Consider the following 20,176-nt stretch of genomic DNA (forward strand, 5'->3'; position numbering starts at 1 on the left):
ATAACCGTAAGCGTAATATTTCTCAATTTATGATCTTCGTTTTCCGGTAGTTACATTTTTCGTTTGTATCACGGGTCATCCCCTCTCTTTTACTTGCAGAAATAACAGACGATGATACATCGAGTCAAAGTGAGTCTGGCGTAACGTGCTGCACCTACGGACACATAACCATTCATCTACGTCTATTCTGATATAACCATTGGTTTCAATGTCGCATCGTCAATTGGTCTTATCGCATTGATCTCATAGTGTCCAAGTTGTGGACGAATTAAAGATTGATGGTGGTGAACTAGATGAGTGATCCACATTCGGAGGATCTTCCGTAATCTGTACAATGATGTCTAGAAATATTACAAAATACCAGAGTCTGACTATAAGGGTGTTTCCCAGTCCTACGGTAAACGTTCCAAAAGTTAACGTAAGGTAAAAGAGCATTGCCAACGAGATTGTAATGACGTAACAACCTTGCACATCGTAATATTTTTCTGGGAAAAAATTAATGTCCCCAGCTGATCAAGCAACCGGATTTCAGCTCATAGCCGATATTGATCATCGAAGGATTAGCGCGAAGCTGCCCTCTTTGTGTTGCCGTCAATAGTTTAATATTTAAATATTATGATTAAACTCGCTGAGCCTGCCGTGGCCAGTTTGTTCGCATATATTATTATACCGGCGTTCCCGGTATTAACCGCATTTATCTGGCGTTACGTTACATTGCCATAATTTGCCGTAAGCTCTACCTGCGCAGTTGCGATATCGCGATGCAATGCAAAATTTCCGACCTCGCGATTTCTAGACAGGGATTTTCATAACGAAAGTTTATGACTGGTAAGCTGTATTGGCGGTGAATAGCAGCTTATTGCTTTGTAATTTTCCCGTGACACAGAATGATTTAGTCCGTACAGATTACATATCGTAAAAATAATTAATTACAATTTCGACAATGATAACCAGGTGAGAAATCGAACCGATATCGATCAACGAGCTACCGCGATATTATTAGTATCACATAAATAATACAAATTTTACAAATCAATGAAATTATTGCGTTCACCTGTTTTTCTATTGGAAGCTGTTTCTGTCATTTTTCAGAGCATGCACCTCAAGTGGCGAATATCAAACCGTGAACTCTGACAATGAACGGCAAATCGAGTCACCTCAGCCGGTTAAAAGGATTCGGGATTTTTATCCGATTGCGATCAGCTCGCGAAGGTCAGGCGGCGACGCAATTATTACAAACCATATCCTGTTTATTCTTAATCCCGGTTCAGCAACGGTTTCTGACGAACAAATCATGCAACCGCAAATCTTTCGAGAGAGAAAGTAAATACAATATAATTTCAGGAAAAATATCTCTGGGAATACTCTGGTGGCGAACGACTCTCACAATTTAGTATTACACAATAACTGACGATACGCCTTCAACTATATATATATATAATGCACGTGGTCGAGTTCTGATTTCGCAAAAGTGTGCAGGCAGGGATAAACGGTCAGATTGTGGAAGCACCACGAGAGCATCCGCATGCTTGGGCATGTATTCTATTCTCTAGTATTTTCCAGAATACGTCTAAACGATCTTACGTGATCTCAGAAGGACATTTGGTTCATTGTCACAGAAATACGTAACATTTTATCGCTGCAACGCCTTGACAGCTGGAACAAGGTGCTCTCCAGATCATTCGACGTTTTTGTCTGATCCAGATGCCTTTTTTTCTCAAATCCAACCCAAATGCTTAAACAGTACAGGTACAAGTGTGTAAAAGTCCAAAGAACACTAGTTGAGACATTTGCTTCATCAAGGTCGCAGAACGCGCTGTTCGTACCAGACAGCAATGGCGACTGACTGAGGTGATCACGCCGTTACGTCACAAGCAATCGTGCAAACGGAGGTTATACGCTTCAGAGGATAGATTATCTTTGTATACAGGCAGGTGTCAGACTGCGTGAAATCCTTAAATTCATTTCATATGAGGGGACTCGATCAACGCAGGTATCAGTAGGAGCTCTTTTCAATTTCACGCCTAAGAGAAGTCCGTCCTGTTCTGGATTTTGGTCCGAAGTTGAGCAATGTTCAAACATCTAATTTCGTTCAATCGAACCGCACAGTTATCAGGATGCCGGTGATTGACATATCTAGTCGTCGGATCTTATCGAAACCACATTGGAGTACCGGAAGTGTCGATAAAAAACACGAAGGTTGATTTTCAGATGAAACGAAGGAGTAACCCCGGAACTCGGTCTTGGAAGAACCAAATCCTTCCTGAGCGAGCGTCGCGACGCAACACATCTTGTCGTGTTTCTTCACTGCGTAACTAGCTGAGCAACGGGTCGGATGAGAGTAAGTTTTCTTGCTGGAGTAGCTATTATGTTCGTTGGCTTCGGCATGGTTCGTCCATTATTAATACTTCATTACCTTGGGCGCGAAAAAACCCGGTGCATTCACCTTTGGTTGGATTGAGGTGAAATCAATGAGGGCTTCGGGAATCACCGTTCGCTCCTCCTCCTACCGGGAACGGATCCCAAGATTTTTTCTCCGTCTGGTCCAGATGAAACTCGTCGAGAGTTGTCTGTCTACTCATTGCCAGGCATGAAATTGGAATAGCGGACAAAGAGTATAACCTTGCTCGTTTCACAACCAGCCGCCGCGCAGCGTGATACTAATAACGCCTGGGATTGTTGGTCATTTTTTACCGAGCAATTGTATTTAGGAATCGTACAGCGCGGCGGGATGAGACAATCATTGAAGTAAGGTATTCTGAAATCACGATGTTGCGATACCTTGGCAATGCGGCAAATTACGTCACTACCAAATAGTGAAATTTCGTTGAATCTTTTCTTTACGACGCGCCCCCACTTTTCACGTGTAAATAATAAAAAAGCCCCCATGCACTAAAAGGTTTAACCATCAACAGAGGTTTCGTTATCTGCGAGAAGGTGATTCTATGAAATGAGCTCGCATTATCGGAGTTGAAGGACTCTCGCGTTGCACTCGCATATTTCGTCTCGTTTCGTTTATATTTTATGAGGCTGCAGAAAAAGAACGACGTGGCTACAGTCAAAACAAAGTGCCCTGCAGCTTGTTGTCTTCTTAATTGCTGCAGTTAAAATAAGACTGTTGACCGGTTGCATGTTGGAATTGCGACTGATTGTTGGCGTTCAAAAGTTACGCGTACGTACGTTTCATACTTAAAAAGGTATATAAGAAAGCGCAGACAATGTTTGCCTAAAATCTGATTCGTCTCCGAATAAGTGAAACCAAGTGAATGAAGAAAAAAAAAAAAATAATTAGATAATAAAAAAAAGTGAGTAAATCAATAAACAACTTCTCTCGTCTCGCTTTCGTGAGTACCTGATTCAAATTATGAATGTCGAAGGAACCGACAACGAGAATGAATCGCGCGAGTTGTAAAAATTCTACATTACGAAAATGGTTGCAAAGTACGCGCAGAGGCTTACACGCAGGTTTTCTTTTCGTTTTTTTTTTTTTTTCAAATGACACTGAGCATACGAAAATTGACAAAAAAAAAAAAAAAGAAACTAGAAGAGCAAAACAAAAAATCACATTCTCTAGTATCATTTGTGAGGGGTAAATTACCGTAGGAAGACAGTCGGGTATAAAGATCGAGCAACAACGAATTAGCATTCCTTGTAAGCCATGCATATGTTATACCGTATCTCCAGAGCTTGATAAGTACGACCATAGCGGTAGCGTAATGTCGTTGTATTTGTTTTCGTTGGTTATTACCGTACAGTACATGTAATTGCGAACATATTACGTCCTTGGGCCTGCCAGCCTGTCCTCCTCTGTTTCAAATTTCATTCGCTGCCGCGTAATAAAAGGTTCACCAAAATATCCATCACGTGCAAGCTTCTTCTCCGGAAGCTACAACGACATTCCGCATTACTCTCGAAGGGTTCACGATCTAGGCTAGTAAAGTTCCATACGTGCGTAGCTGTGTACGGTTTTGCTCAATGACGTTTCTAGGCAAGACAATATACGGGGAGTACGTCTGACTTGCTGCGCAATTGTTTAAGACCATTTGCAAATTTCCGACCCTAATTGTTATTGGTGATGTTGGCATGGAATACATGGCACGTAGTAAACGGTTCTTGTGATGCAATTACGAGAGAGGGACCTCCTGATCAACGGGTAAGATAAAATTCGCGTAGGTGGTTGTAAATTTTAATTTGCCTCTCGACATATACGATCGTTAGGCATAATAGCTACTCATATTTTTAACTTTCTAAGCTAACCAGGCCACTTTTTCTACTTCATGGTCACGGATTTTTATGTACAATCCCACGTACCCAACATGAAATTCAAGTATATGTATACACGTAGACACAACGCGTTCGAGAAAACTGATCGTTAGAGATCTGTATACGTAAAATAGTCAACAGGTTCCGCTGGTTGTTCATTTTCGTTCGGTCAAGTAAGTGTAACTGACTTCAGGCGGTTCGTTTTGTAAACAGGACCATCTAGTTTCAGGAGTCACGTTCAAGAAAATATGATCCAATTGTTGAAAAAGAGTACGATGCAAATTTGAACTTGAAATTACAATAACCGAAAGATTCCGGACTTGTGACAACGGAGCCATTCTTACTGTCCGTCACTACTACCCATGTTACAATCTCAAATTGGACGCTTAGGTTTCGTTGTGCGATTTTCACCGCGGGAATATCGAACTCTTTGCGTCTCCGGACGGCGTGCAGTTTGGTAAAATACAGACAGACAAGCGGCGTATAAAATATTTCGATTTAATTTTGGCTAGCCGTGAATACGATGATTTTAGATAGCGACAGGCGTCGATCATGCCCGTGTGAGAACGTGTAGGTATCACCTTCCTTGACCGAGCGGCATTCAATGTCAACGTTCAGAGAGGATCGGGGGCATGTAACCATACGTACCACATACACATACATATAGGTACGTACGTTCGCCGTTCGATAACGTCGCAAATACAGATGATTGTCGTTAACTCTGCAGCCTTTGACGATTGTTTCAAGAGCGCGGTTTTCCGGCTGTACTCTTTGTTCTTAAATTACCTACATATATATGGCGAACACGCAACTCCAATTACCAGGGCAACAGCTACACGTCTGTTTAGAGCATAAATGCGTGCGCCCTGCGTGGTTGTTGCTTGGAGCAATAAGACGGTTGTGTCACCAAATTGAGCGAGAAACATATGGCCTTTGACAGAAATTTTCATTGGCTTTTGGAATTGCTATTGGGTCATCGTGTTGTACGCCAGTGTAACCTTGGAGGTGAAACTTCAAAATTTCACCTTTATACGTAGGTACATACATAAAGGAAATATTGCAGTCAGGAAAGTAAAACTCTCCTACAGCCTTGGGTTCGATTTGTGCGACTCGGACATTTCTCTTTAGTCTTTACCTGTCGGCTCGTTATCGGACCTCCCGCTATGGAGACGGACGTTATTAAATTCTAAAACCGCACTTAGGTGTGACCTTTAAGAAATCTTGAATGTGGGAATTGTTTGCTCGAACTTTTTAGCCCGTCAAGATTTGAACAAATGTTGACCAATTAATGCCTTTCGTCCGTTTCCCAATGACAATGAATACGTATGTTCAAATCTCATCCTCGAGTCAAGCTGAGGCGATCTCAGCACTTATTTTCTTTTCGAACAATATAATTGTCGAAAACATAATTTCCTAAAACGGACGAAGCAATTCGTCCGATATTATTAGATGAGAATATTTAGACCCCAGCTATGACCAGTGGTCACAACTGTGTACGAAAATTGTATGTTCTTCGTCTCAAGGTGCGTAACCTGAACCGTCTATTCTAAAAATGACAAGGCCACTGAGTTGAGAGAACTTTAACCGAGAGCCCTTGTGTTTTAAATATCAAGATATCTGAGCGTAGGATCGAGCGTTCCTGCTTGGTTGATAATCGTTGGCTTTCACGGAGGTCAACTCTTGTCCAGAAAATGAATAACCGTATAGGAGCTACACCTTTCGGTGGAGGACATTGGCCAGAATCGCCAAACTTGTTGCCAAGCGGTCGAGGCCGCCCGTTATAGTCAAATATCTGTTCTACGTGCCCCATAGGCTGCAGGCTCCTTGTATGCATGCGGCTCTTTGTAAATGCTGGCCGGGCCAAAGCTACTCAAATTTACAACAGGTTATATACCCGATTCTGTCCGCGCTTGCCAAGAGGCTGAAAGTTATTGTCGGCAGGTGAGCGCTTAGCCGAAATATCAAACGTAATAAAATTTCGCCCGTTTCTTTTTTCTCTTACGTTTACCCCTGCACTTGAAATAAATAATTATGTCATAATTTTATAATAGTTTATTTCGGGTATTAGTTTCGGGTACGGGTCTAGAATATATATTCCATTTATAATCGTGTAAGCCCGTAGCAATTTTTTTTTTATTACAGCCGACTAAATTCAGGATCAACATTGATTTGACCGTTCGTTCGTACACGACGAACGCATGTATAATTGACGTATTATGTTCGTTACTAGAATTACAGCGATAATTGTTTGAAGCATATTTCGGGCACTCCGCCGAAACGGAAATGACGCGGACGCGACTTTTCGTTTAATTATTTTAAATTGAGATTAGTCCGCACCGTGGTCGACCATGTGAAAACCCATCGCACTTGAACGTTAATTATGCAACCATAAGTTAGGCTGTATTTTTCAATGTTATCATATTGTCGTTGGTATATAAAGTCGCGACACGTGTGATGATCGTGTTCATTAGGTCGTAACTACGTAATTCTATGACAGAAAAAGTATTCCTGCAGACGAAATACGTAACAAATGTATGCTGGAGATAAGTTTGCCGTATATTTTCGTGGTTTTGACAGGTGAAAAAGAATGAACAAAAATAAATAAAATAAAAACATTAACGACAGCAGTTAACTCAAAAGCGGTAAACTGTGTTAATTCAACGCCATTGGCAGATCACACTCTGTGTTATTGTTTTGTTCTGTTATCGAAATAGTAAAAAAAAAATAAAAAACCAACAGCGCAACTGAAAGATAAGTGTATCGATTTTGAGAAACGACGCGATAAGTTATTTCAAAGAACTAATCTGTGTTTAATACAGTCATTAAGATATTGGACTTGATGGTCCCGAACAAACTAATTAAAAGCCTCGCCTTGCGCTGCAATTTTTCAGCGGTTTATTACACCGCGTGAACATGGCCGGTTTTACGAGAAACGGATTGAAAAAAAAAAAAAAAAAATTGCACACCCGTCGTTGACGGTATCATCGCTAGCCAAAGCTCGTTTAGTGAGCGTGTAAAACCTGTTACGTTAACAGTCGTCACGTAATTCAATTACGCTACTTGTCACACAAAATACATATACGTGTTTACGTTTACACATCGATCAATAGCATTAGGTGACGAAAGAAAAATACATGCAAAGAGCCTGAGGATATACGTATATATTTAATCAGAAAAATAGAGGGAGGTAATAATGGAAAGCTCGGTTTTATCGGCGGTAACAGGATTTGCACGGACATGAAGAATCGTACTACCTACAGATACATGCCTACGTACGTACTGCAAAACAGCGAATGATCGGAATCGATAGACGATTTATCGGCGTAAGTACATAAGTCACAAGGCATTCCGTATTTTCGATCAATTATCGTTTTCTCTGGTGCGTATTGTTTTTCAACATCAAACAATCATTCAACCAGGTTGAGTACAGTTGAATATTTTTAATGCACAGGTGTCATTGGTGATCATTCAGACGAGAATAATGAAAATAATTTCACTTGTTATTCCGCTCATCGTCCGAGCCACGTTGTGTGTTTATAATCGATCATCCGCTAGGTGTGATCAACGCCGAGTTATTTATCGTAATCGAGAGTATGTGAATATAATTCGTCCGTAGGTGATGCCGAGAAAAATCGAAGCCGGAAATTGTTTGATAATTCTTTGAATTGTTCGTGACGAATGAAGAGCTGTGAAGACTTCCGAGTTATATATCACGCTGCAGGCCCTGATACGCAGACTAAATAATTTGGTTGATATTGATGTACGTTAAACCTGCGAAATTTTGACTAGCTCTACCCAAAACCTTGAGCGGACTTGGCTCGTTTCGCAAATAACTATTGTCTCGTACATGGCCACGTGCTTCTCGAATGCCCCTAAGGAGGAAGCAGCTGCCCGTGATGTGACTAAACTAATGTTGATTGCCGTTTCAAAGAAAAGGTCAACTGACACTTGAACTTCTAGCAGTTAATATTGATATTAGAGAACGATAATGTACTCCGAATGGCTGCCGCAGTACAAAGCGTCGATCCGTCCGTCAGCAAGCAGCGTCCATTTGTGATCGACGTATAAAAAGCCGATTAATTCATCACTCGACCGAAGTTTCTAAATGTTCTCTAATCGCCACCACAATCGGCAGGCCGCAATTCCGTTCCCAATAATTGAAATCACATCAGTTATCATTTGAGTTGTGAATTCGCGATCTATCGACGCGATAGATCGTTGGATCTCGGCAAATTCGTACAGATTCAGGTACGCCCAGTCGGTATTATCGCACGCGATACGCCGGTAAGTGTGATTTGTCCTGCGAGGCTTGGGCTGCACAGGTATCAGGCGGCCGAGTGACAGGTGATAAATTAACCTGCATCAACAAATCTAGCGTGTTATCGACGCACGAAGCGTCGTCTCGTCGGTAACAAATCCTGCGACACACACATCCATATACGGTACGGTATTTTTACGGTACTGCAGAGCTCTACTTTACAGGCAGCGAGTCATACTCTTGCTAACTGCACAATTTGTACGGCGAGTAAACGAGCGAGTGTAAAGTGTGGTGTTAACACATCATTCTAAGGAATAAAAACCGACTGGAGGTGATTAGTCTGCACCTGTGCACGATGAGTTTTGAAAACAGCGGCTGATAAAGATGTCGAGATTCAAATATGCGAGCACCAAGTTATTGCTTCAATTTTTCGTTTCAATCAATTAATTAACGCGTATAACGGACAGCCAGGATTAAGGACTTTGAATTAGTTTTTAACATTTTTTCAGGAATTCGAATGTCCAAAATGCATCTCAATCGAATAACCATTTTTATTGCTTGTGATGTCAGGTTTTACCGAAGACAATTTTGTAACGATGACTGCGCCTTATTTTTCTCATACTTCGATAGTATGCATAATACAGTCTCTATTAAACAGGATTTACCTTCAAATTTATACGAATGACGTGGTGGATTAATGTCGATTTAAAAGTCTGCAGTGCGTCAGTAAGGATGAACGAGCATGACGACCTCGAAACATTATCCGAGAATTACCACAAATTATACAAACCGTAAAATGAATTTAAAAAAGTGTGCATCCTAGTATAAAATAAATAACTTTGACATATTTCAAATCTCAACGTATGGCAACGAATAATTTTTCAACAGCGTATGAATCGGAAGATAATTGCGGAGAGCTTGCATAGCATAACGTAATTAAATTACTACGTATATCGTATACGAGGTATTATAATTTCACGCGCACATCCGGACGAACAAGGCTGTCAAACACGCGTGCATCCGGTGTTACGCTGTCTTACGTACGGTCTGCTCTGTGTTTAAATTTTCGCGCCATTTTCATGCCAGAATGCAAACAGCAATGAATGAATCAGTAGAGATCTTGGTGCCGGTGAACTTAATGTTATTCCGATACAGAAGAGTCACTTTATTCACGTATGATATTAAACCTGGACAAAGCGAATTTTCGATACTAACAATAACGATAAGTCCGTTTCGCGGAGGTGAAATTGGTGTACCATCATCGTCGAGGAGGGGAAAAAAAGTATTTTTGGAACGCCTTGTGACAAGTATCTCGCTTTGCATAATAATCGCGTGTTGTATCGACACTGGCCTCTATTTTGCCGTGCGAGCTTCTTATTTCGATAAGAACGACGACAGTCCTTATTATACTTGAACAAAACATTTCCTTCGCTCCACGCATACATGTGCGATAAGTATAACGTGTTGAATTCACGTATGAGTATCATCGTAAGCGTCCACTAGGCGTTATATTCCATCAAGCTGCTGGACAGGCAATTGTTATCAAGAATAAATAACGATCTATCAAAACAGCGACATTTTGCCAGTTCTTCTCATCCGCAGAAGGCACGGATACCTACGGTATAATATTTTGCAAACTATTTGCGATTTTCGCATCAAAGGTTACTGAACAGACGCCAATCAGGTTTTTTTTCACTTTTCAATTGATTTGTAATACATTAATAAATAATGGTAATGCGGTGGCGATGGGAAGATGGTTTAAAAAGTAAATTCAATCCTTCAATTTACGATAATTTTCGTTATTTGGGACATGTATTTTGCCCCTCGCGATTTAGGGTGTGGAACTGTTACTTTTTTTTGTATTCCGACTTGTATCGATGATTACAATTATAAGATTGTAAATAAATAAATAAATGCTCACCGGTATCGTTATCCCGTCCTTGAGTTCCATCACCACCGTCATCGGCAGCTGTTGATGGTGCTGCAAATGGAACGAACAGGTTAATATATCATAATACCAACGTATACATAACACGTGCAATTATTTATTGAAAATGATTGAGTAAACAAATAAAAAGGGGGGAGAAAAAAAATCAGATTGTATATTTGTATTGAATTTATACCACGGTACGTTCGCAGAAATGAATATTTACGAGTTTGAGTTTTATATTGACAATGTACTTCCGAGATGTTCATTAGTATTGAATAAACTCCCTCCGCGTAATTCATAAATATTCAGATATTTGTTTTGCTCTGTGAGTATTACATTATATACGGCTGCACGGTAAGCTTGGTAATAAACGCGAGGTTTTTGATTACGATTAACTTTATACTGTCCATCTCTGTACTATAAAGTGTGCAAATTGTTGGTATCTTTAGCGGTACAAAAATCGAGTCTTGCTGATTTTCGTCCATATAGATCGATGACATCACGAGAAAAAAAATTTTTGGTGATGTCACTTTCTGAATATCCGACATCCGATATCCAAAATTTCGTTTCAAACTTTAATGCTTTGTATGATATGATGTATGATATGATGCATGATATGATGTATGGTTTCGGATGTCGAAAAAGTAACCCCTGAATTATTTCCAGATTATTTTTGCCACTGATTAAAAAGTTGTCTTATTCTCGTGCTAATTTACATCCCAACATCCGTCAGTCGTGTGTAAAAAATCATTAATGCGAAAACTCTTCGCGATGACGTGAAATGGACGCATATATTTTTTGCCGAGTTTTTGGCGACTTGGTATATTTTTTTGCAAAAACAGTCTCAAATCGCGATTTTCATGGTGTTGGCTACCTTCGATTTTCGTGAAATTTTTACCATAAATTCCTTGTGAAAGTACAAAACTTTTTAGACTGCCGAATACGGAGACATCTTCCGTTTAGAAGTTTTAACAAAATGAATGTCGTAACTAAGCTAAATGTCTGCGAAAATGAGTTAAGCCTTAAAAATGAAATTATAAAAATCAAATTAAATATTCATTTATTTGGTAAAGAAAAAGCCGGGAGGTATACGTATAATAAATTACACCAATATGATGTTCAATCTATCACCTAACGAATATCTCTGATGCGTACGGTAAAACAATTTTTCTGCATTTGTATCAAGAACAATTGTTTATAGCCATGTGTAAAATAATACGATTATAGGCACGATGGTTTTCAAATTGCTGTATTAAATTCATAGCAATATGCTGATCTGCAGGGTTTATCCGGAGATTGCGCTACACTTATTCAATCAAACGGGGAAAGTACGTAATGCACGTGCGTATCATACGCGTATCGTACGTAAATAATCTCACGTTTATTGTCCTGCAAAATCCCTGTTATACATAGCTAGGTACCTACGTAATTTTTAACACCTTGTATAAAAGTATAAGCGATAAGATATCCTATCGAGGGAAATAAATTACTACTTGAATCCTCCTTGCAACGCTAGTTGACAACGCGGCTTAATTTTATGTCTCCCTCCTGCCGCCTTGCGATACCGAAAACGTGAGGTTTGCGAAAATTTTCGATAACCAACAATTTGCTCCAAATGGTCAGTGATCGATCAAGATTATTGCTTTTCGCGATGTATAACCTGATCCTTCGATTCGTGCGAGAATCCAGTTACGGAGAGAAGGAATCTGGTTCGAATATCGCGTATAACAGTATATTCGAACAACCTGTACTTTCACGCATGATTATTTTTCAAGTTTTTTTTTTTTTTTTTTCTTGCAAATCATTTTGAACTCTGACGCGTGTACGATAATCTTAAATTAATTCAGTTAGTCTTGACTGAACGGTGAGCGTGAGAAAATACACGACGTAAATAGTTAGATACGTGTCGAGTTTCAATAAACTAATTCACAGACGTTGTCAATCTTACATTTTGTTATTCGTTCGAGAATCAGCGGATAAATTCGTTCTAATCATGTCTCGGAGATCGCATCGTGATTGTCGAATCATTGGTATTTTTCAGTTTTGCCTGAATGAGAAACAACAATGTAAAGCAACACGTGCGTAACAATGCAATATTTTTTAATACGCATTGCCGTCATCGGAATATAATTTAATCAATGTACGTAAAACTTTCCCAAGCAACGTATCTTATCGCTCTCGGGCGCACATTTGTCATTTCAGTTCAAATGCGACATACCTATCTAGATTAAAATGCTTAAGATCGAGCATTGAAGAGACTTAATTAAAGGATCTCAGAAGCATTGGTCAAGTCTATCTGTACCTAATTTAATACGCATATTACGTGAAGTTGAAATTCTGAAACAAGGTGAAGTAATCGAGTAAGATAATCATCCCTAGGTGATTTTTGTACAGAAATTCACTTCCTATTCTCTGTCACGTTTAAGTAAATTCTGCACAAACCTAGAATGAAGCATGTGCTTATCATTGTTTGAGTAGGTATAAGTTATAGCAAGCGTTGAATATAATAGCTCGTGTTGTGAATTTATTGATAATGCTATGCCGTTGTAATATATTGCCTGCAGTATGTTTAAAGTCAGGTTCATTTATCACTGGTCAACGTTGAATAATGTTTAATCACTATGTAGATTAATGCGCAGAGTAATTATGTACCGGCAAATAACAAAGCTTCGCATATTTTCACCTCAATAAGTAAATGTTCAGTCGCGTGATTTCTAAACAAAATGTAATTTAAGTGCTGATATATATTGTGATCGGTATATTCAAGTGTTTTGTCAATAATCTATCCGAAATGATGCCGCACTGGTTCGATCGCATTCAAAGAGACACCTGCAGAGTATCCGTCGTATGAATAGTCGGTTAAAGTAAAGAACAAAAAAAAAAAAACGCACGTGCTGACAATAATAAGGGGCATTAAAAAATGCTGATAAAACGATCATTGTCAAGTGCCTGTACTTGGTATTTCCGAGTCGTCGATATAATATCTAGTCTACAAGATAACCTGCAGTCTGACTAAAATAGTTTCCATAATTGCAAAATTTTGTTGCAAATATGACGAGTACTTAATAATCCGCATAATTCTCACCCGAGACTTTCTCCATATCAACAGAGGGCAATAAATTATCGTTGAATGATCGGTAATCGCTGCGATCAAAAGTAATCCAGGGATTTCGATAAGCAGACTATTATAATTCATGTACGCCAGTGTGTATTTCTCTAATCGACAATCTATAATAGGCCATATAATATACATGTCGCGATATCATCGAATGAAAAAAGAAAAATTGCACACCTATTAGCAGTTACAATTACGTTCATTGACTTTTATATTATTTATTTCTTTCCAAAAGAAGGGCCTGAACTCACCGACTTTCTCATGCTGTGCAGGTAGCATCGTGAAGAACCCCGAGGTAAATGCGACTCAAATACAGACCGTTTCAGGAAGAAACAGCGTAGAAATAAACCGCGTACGAGGAAAGATAATTCCAAATTGGCGTGTTATATATTCCTTCTGACATAAGATACAACACCTCTCGCATTAGATCAGAGGGAGGGGAAAAAAAAAAAAAAAACAACTATCAAACGCGAGTAATTCTACATTATTTGACGCACTGTCCGTAGGGTGGATTCAGATCGTCGAGATGCATTTGACGTTTTATGCACTTACACCCCCGCACTGAACGCAGCAGCATGTACACCCCGCACTTCAGAAGCCGATGGAATTTAAAAACGATCGATCCTGCTCAGCGCGGCTGTAAATTCGCGAGAGGATCGAATCGAATCGGCCCGAAGAAAGATCGTCACCGCACTGCCGCCCAGCCTGAGAACGTACTTCCCTTATAAAGACTTAACGTCCGAGATACAAGCGATAAGATAATTATCGACGAGTAGTCTGCTTCCTCGCGACGATCTTAAATGATAAAGGATTATTTATTTATCTTTTTTTTTTTTTAAACGCTTCTCGACGCTCTTGGATTATACATCACCATCCACGAACAAAGACGGCGTCAACGATTTTTCACCGCCGTTAAGTCAGCTGTTTTAGATCCTCCGGAGTTTCACTCGCCGTGGTTCAATTTCGCAATAAAACAGCTCGTATTAATATTAGCGCAAATGAACGGACGGATGTATTGTAAACTGCTGTGTTCAAGCGCCTTTCGATTACTACTGGCTCGTTCGAAAACATTCCAAGCAATAATATGTCAAAGCTAAGAATGATAAGAGTACCCTCGTTTCCAAAAGTTTGTAACGGAGCTTCTCATTCGCTTATTGCGCTGACTGTATTCGTGTACGCAACTCAAGAGGCCAGATACTAGCTAATTATTGCATTATTCATTCAGATCTTCATCGCGGGCAGTAATAATCGTGCTCAAAATTGTGGACGGAATGTCTTATTCCGAGGATCGGATTCTTTATTGGACGGTACTCGTCCTGGGTAGACAACATTCTCCACATTCTTTTTTCTTCAACGTTTTGGTTAAATGGTCAATTCATGCGCTCGTGCAATTTGTGACAATGCCCAAATGGTATGTGACATATGGTGAGACAAATAGCGTACAAATTATTCTTTTTTGCGAATAAATGACCGTCGTTCAAATTCCATTATGTATATCAGTAAACCAATTGGGCGTTCGCATTTTCACATTTGAATATGAATAGATGTTTTTTTCTTTCTTGAAAAGTATAGAAGTCTTCGAATAATCGGAATCACGTTGATATTTGCGATAGAAAATTTGTTAGATCAGTTTCCGTGTGATTTACGATAGCCTCGGATAACGTAAATCATATAAATCAACACGAACCGCTGAGCGTTAAATTTTTGCTACATTCGTATCATTTTATATTACTTGATGAAAAAAGATAAGGAGACAAAAATATGCATCAACAAGGTAAACTGTATATCACCGTGCCAATTATAAATATTTACACGATAAGCCAGCAAATCGTTGTGTTATACAGTGATTAAATTACGTATAGTGGAGCAGACTACAATTCTGATTGGCACGAGCACGTGACACAATAAAATGTGTATCTAGAGTGCAGTGTAAGGTAATAAATAGTCCTGTTACGTTTGATACTGGTGTCGTTGGTGTGCATTGGTGTCTCTTCGTCGTGTAAAATTCACAACATCTAACTAGGTATCGTATATTTTTGCGATTCACCAACAATCACTGGAAGTTTGAATTATTCATTTTCATGCCATCGCGTCTCTAAACAGAGAATTATGATTATTACCGTTGAAAATAGCATATACAGTAACCCGAGTTGAAAGTTTCGTGACGAGACTATCGGCGATTCGTGACCGGTGGCTATAGACTGGCAGGATAAAGTGTAACCATGAGAGGAGAGAAAAGGTGAGGGCTACGACTGGCCCGTCAGATTACGAGAATTTCTGCAGTCATAAGTTGGTCCCATGGTCGTCTGCTAATTAAGTTCAATTTACGTAACAGAGTGCAGACTGGACTGTTTCTTAAATTTGCGGCATAAAACCGCTTCTCTTGATCTCTGTTTCATATACGCCCTTTTTGTACGCCAGTGAAATCATTAAATACCGAAAAACGATGGGATCCGCCATTTTTGCTTATTTCGTAGCATAAGAATAACGTAGTATATGCTTATAATAATAGGTCCGGATATGGGATGACTCAAGAGACACGCGATATATCGTAATACTGTACGCGTTTGCCAAATATGTTTGAGTATGCGAAAAATACCGTATGTCGCGCGATCGTCTGAACGTGTTCAAAATCGAAATCGCCCATACCAGTTAATACCAGATCTTATATGCGGCACGTGATCCGTTTATTGCATCAGCAATAATCCGCACGAGATACTCAAAGCTGGCTAATGCGCTCGCTTGTCTTTCGAATCTTTCGATCTTTCTCAATTCGGCGATAATCACTTCCTGCTTGAACGCTGAATCGCAGGTGTTTGTCACTGTGCATTCGAATCGTTTTGATCACCCTCGTTGCACACAAAAAGTGTAAGAAAGTCGTGAAGTTCGAGTGATTTTATTACAGGCACTTATATCGCGTTAGCCGGATTTAAAGCAGCATACGATGTTATTTCGGCCAGTCACCGCTAGTTGTTTCATGCGATAACGACTCGGCAACCATTATTATATTATGTCGGCAAACCGACCTTTGTTTTGTTTGCTCTTTCGGCCAGCTGTATTCTGTGAAAAAACAGCCCAATGTTCCAAGTTGTGCGTCTTTGCGATGAGATTTCGTGTGACAAGCTATGAACCAGGGTGTAAATGAAAATTGTGACGCACATCGGTATGAAATCATCCAAGCAATTCTTGACACACGTGTATGAAAAATTTCGCAGCAAAAGTTACGCCGATAACCGCGATAATATGCTTCCGAGAAATTCTTTCCAATCGCGTAATTTTTACTCAGGAAATGAGAAAGTATGTTTTTACTACCGGTTCAAGTTTCCCAAAAGTATACGTTCTATTAATTGATATCCGAGCAGCTAATACGATGCTATAAATTCACAGACGTCGCTTTCAGGCTTAATCTTCCGTTACGAGTAAGATGGAAAATTTTCCACGGATTAAGTTTCCCAAGGCGAACAAGATAAGAAGCGCAGCTGCATCGCCGTCAAATATCCGAAGAATCACTGGTCAGACCGGTATTCGGTAAGAAAACGACTTGTCTCGTATCTTTCCGAATCATTTATGCCGGATGAATATTGTACATTGATATATTCTGGCCAAAATTGTTCGCCGAATGGAGATTCTTAAACTTCAAGGAAGTGGGAGGAACGAATACTCGTGACCCAGGTGACGTAACGATAAGCTTGGAATTCGCGTGCCTGGTGATCGCAATAGACTCGACGACGAAGATTTCCGTATAATCTTGAGACACTCATCGGCATTAACGAAATAAAAAGTTTGTTAGTAGGTACGTACTGTTGGAGCAAATAAAAAAACCTGCAACGCCCTGAATTTATCAACGGTTCGATTTTTAATCAGCCAGCAGATCGTTGATTCATTAACGGTACCGCCATTCGCGAAAAAGTGTATAAGCTTTAATTACATGTTTACTCTTTCGCTGATGAAAATTGAGTGTATTATATGGTCGTGGCGTCATAATTATTTGAATTTTTATATACATTGACTCAGAGTGTAAGGTGGGTAATAAAGTATGGGTGTATACGTTTTTGGCTCGGATTCTCACCGCGTCATTGTATGCTAATTGTAAGTAATCAAAATGTGTACATGTTGTTTCGTTGGATAAAAATTTTCATTCGTTGATATTTTCCGACTGAACGAAATTACAGTTGCGGTAGAAATATAATTCGCAAAGAAATGTGTGAGAAAAATACAATCGACACATGTGAATAACGGTGCAGCAAACTTGTTATTTTCCAGAATTTGAAATGCATATAATTAAGGTAATCGTTTGTAATAATTAGCACCCTATGCCTTGTATGAGAGGGACAAAAGAACGAGAGATATTTTTTTCGCCAAACGAGGTCTAACCGTCTTCGAATTCAAATAATTACCAGCTGTGCATACCACATTATAAGCGGGGAACGTTCTTCGATTATGTGCGTGTACCATAATAAAATATCTGACGATATCTTTCATTGCTTGTACTTCCGATCGTAAGTGTTGGGTTATTATTTACACGTTATGACGACGCGCGACGCCTCAGTCGTGAATACCTTCAACATGTGTCATTAAAGTCCTATGATTTATTTGTTTGATATTGAAGAATGCGTAAAAACTACCGTAATTTTCGTCACGTGCACTTTATATTATATGTTTAATTTTTTTTTAATAAAGTGATACCATGTCTGTGATTTTTGGAATATTGCGGTATCTTGTAATAAATTTTATTCGAGCTCAAACTTCTGGAGTAAATGTAGCCGCTTGAAGATATCAAGATGTCATTGGCCCCTTTCAGTCGCTTATTTCTTGGGAATCAAGGTGTAGGTCATGTTTAATCTTTTGCGGTAGACGTTAAAAATTTATAGTCTCAGGGCTAATTGTAATTTTATCTCAAACTTACGACTGCAATGTATACACGTTTCAAAGAAAAACAAAAAATAGAACACTCGCAATTTTAATTTAACCGTAAATATGATCATATATATACGTACAATAACGACGAATTCAAAGGTATCTTCCGCGTAAAGAATTTCGCCACGCTGCTTCCTTCGCATTATACTTTCGCAAGTTTGAGCTTTCTCTCTATCAACGACGTTGTCCACTTGCACAGCCATGAGTATTGTTAGCCTCTCAGCCCTCGTTTGCATTATCCTATCCGCGAGTGCACTTGACGCAGCAGGAAACGCTTTGACAATTAACGTTGAAGTACAGTCAGCCAAGTAATATCCATATACGTAGGTGTTAATGCATGTCAACGAAACAGGAAATTGGAAACCGAAAGTGGATGTAGCTGCGAAGAATTTGTTCCTGTGAGTTACGGAGTCTCGCATCGGTATACTTTTCAAATAATTTCAATTTTATCGTGCCATTCACCTAGATTAGGTATCTGTTTATTTACCGATCATTGTTATATCTTCGCGGATAATGATCATCCTTGTACTAATTGTAAAAGGCGCGTAGTGCAGGTAAATCCCATGACGATCACACTTGTCACGTTTATTAACCATCGGAGAAACAGGGGACAACTGGACTGATCCGCGAATTCAATTTAACCTTATTACGAATATTTTCTTTACAAGTACAACTTGTCGATAATTGATTGAAAAAAGTAGTGCGTAATCAAATTTCGTTAATAAATTATCCGCCACTTTCATGACTTGTACGTAATTGATTTTGAATTAACCATAGATTGTTTTTTCAATAATTCATGAAATCACAGGTTTAATCTTATAAATCGTAAGAAAAAAAGGAAAAAAAATTATTGAGTAATCCATCGACCAATTGATATCTAAACGTTTTATTGATAACACATTGAGTCGCTTCGAGAATGAGCAAAGTTTACATGTAATATATTCACGCCCGCATGTTTTTCTCATGCTGGTTTCACTTTGTTCCTCCTGCAGCTGTTATCAATTGTACGATGCTTATTTACCACTTAAAGACAAATATTTTTGAACGCGTTAAGCTTTCGAAATAATATTATTTCGTTCTGGTTTTATTTGGAAATTTGAACAGCCTGTTTCCGCCGCAATCGTACAACCGCCATGCTTGCTCTGGCCAAAGTTCTTTGATTTCCAGGCTGTCAGATGAAAAGCGTATTACAGTGACGACGTATAGCGTATGCGAGCCTATCTTAGACGGATGAAACGCGAACTTGAAGCGCAGACTGACGACAATTATTTTTTTCTTCTTCTTCATTTTACCAACAAACTCTGTCCTCGTGAATTACGTATCTAACAATAAATTCCGACACTTGACGCATTGTGTTGCAACGTGATTCCTACCACTCGTATAACACGGACAATTGATGTTCTCATTTAGCCGAGGTCATGCTCACTCAGAAGATGAAAAAATGCGTAAGTAGGCGGAGAAGAGACCATCGTCAGACGGAAGATTCGGCGCTAAGGGGTCATGTCGGGTCATGGATCTAAAGAACGGACAAATATTGGGACAAATCCTTTCCTCCGCTTGATTATTTGTTCAAACAATTGAGACTGCGAGTCATATGATTTGTCTGTTTTTTTTTTTCTTTTCAATACTACACATGAGTAAAAAAAATATTTGGCACAATACTGCCAAGTACCAATGAGAGATTATGTTATTA

The 20,176-nt window shown here is 39.3% G+C and overlaps 1 protein-coding gene across 8 annotated transcripts in view; it reads right to left on the reverse strand.

Annotated features, from left to right (window-relative positions):
- Positions 1-20,176, reverse strand: part of LOC124178064 — a 133,968-nt gene that overhangs the window by 42,557 nt on the left and 71,235 nt on the right. For 6 of the 8 annotated variants that reach the window (XM_046561160.1, XM_046561159.1, XM_046561163.1 and 3 more), the window contains exon 2: positions 10,443-10,502. In XM_046561160.1, the coding sequence (XP_046417116.1) occupies positions 10,443-10,502 (60 nt within the window). Of the gene's footprint in view, positions 1-10,442; positions 10,503-13,817; positions 14,000-20,176 lie in introns of those variants that run through there. The other 2 variants (XM_046561167.1, XM_046561165.1) reach the window with 1 other exon arrangement.

The sequence above is a fragment of the Neodiprion fabricii genome, chromosome 3 (assembly GCF_021155785.1).
Source record: "Neodiprion fabricii isolate iyNeoFabr1 chromosome 3, iyNeoFabr1.1, whole genome shotgun sequence".
Classification (NCBI taxonomy): Eukaryota; Metazoa; Arthropoda; class Insecta; order Hymenoptera; family Diprionidae; genus Neodiprion; species Neodiprion fabricii.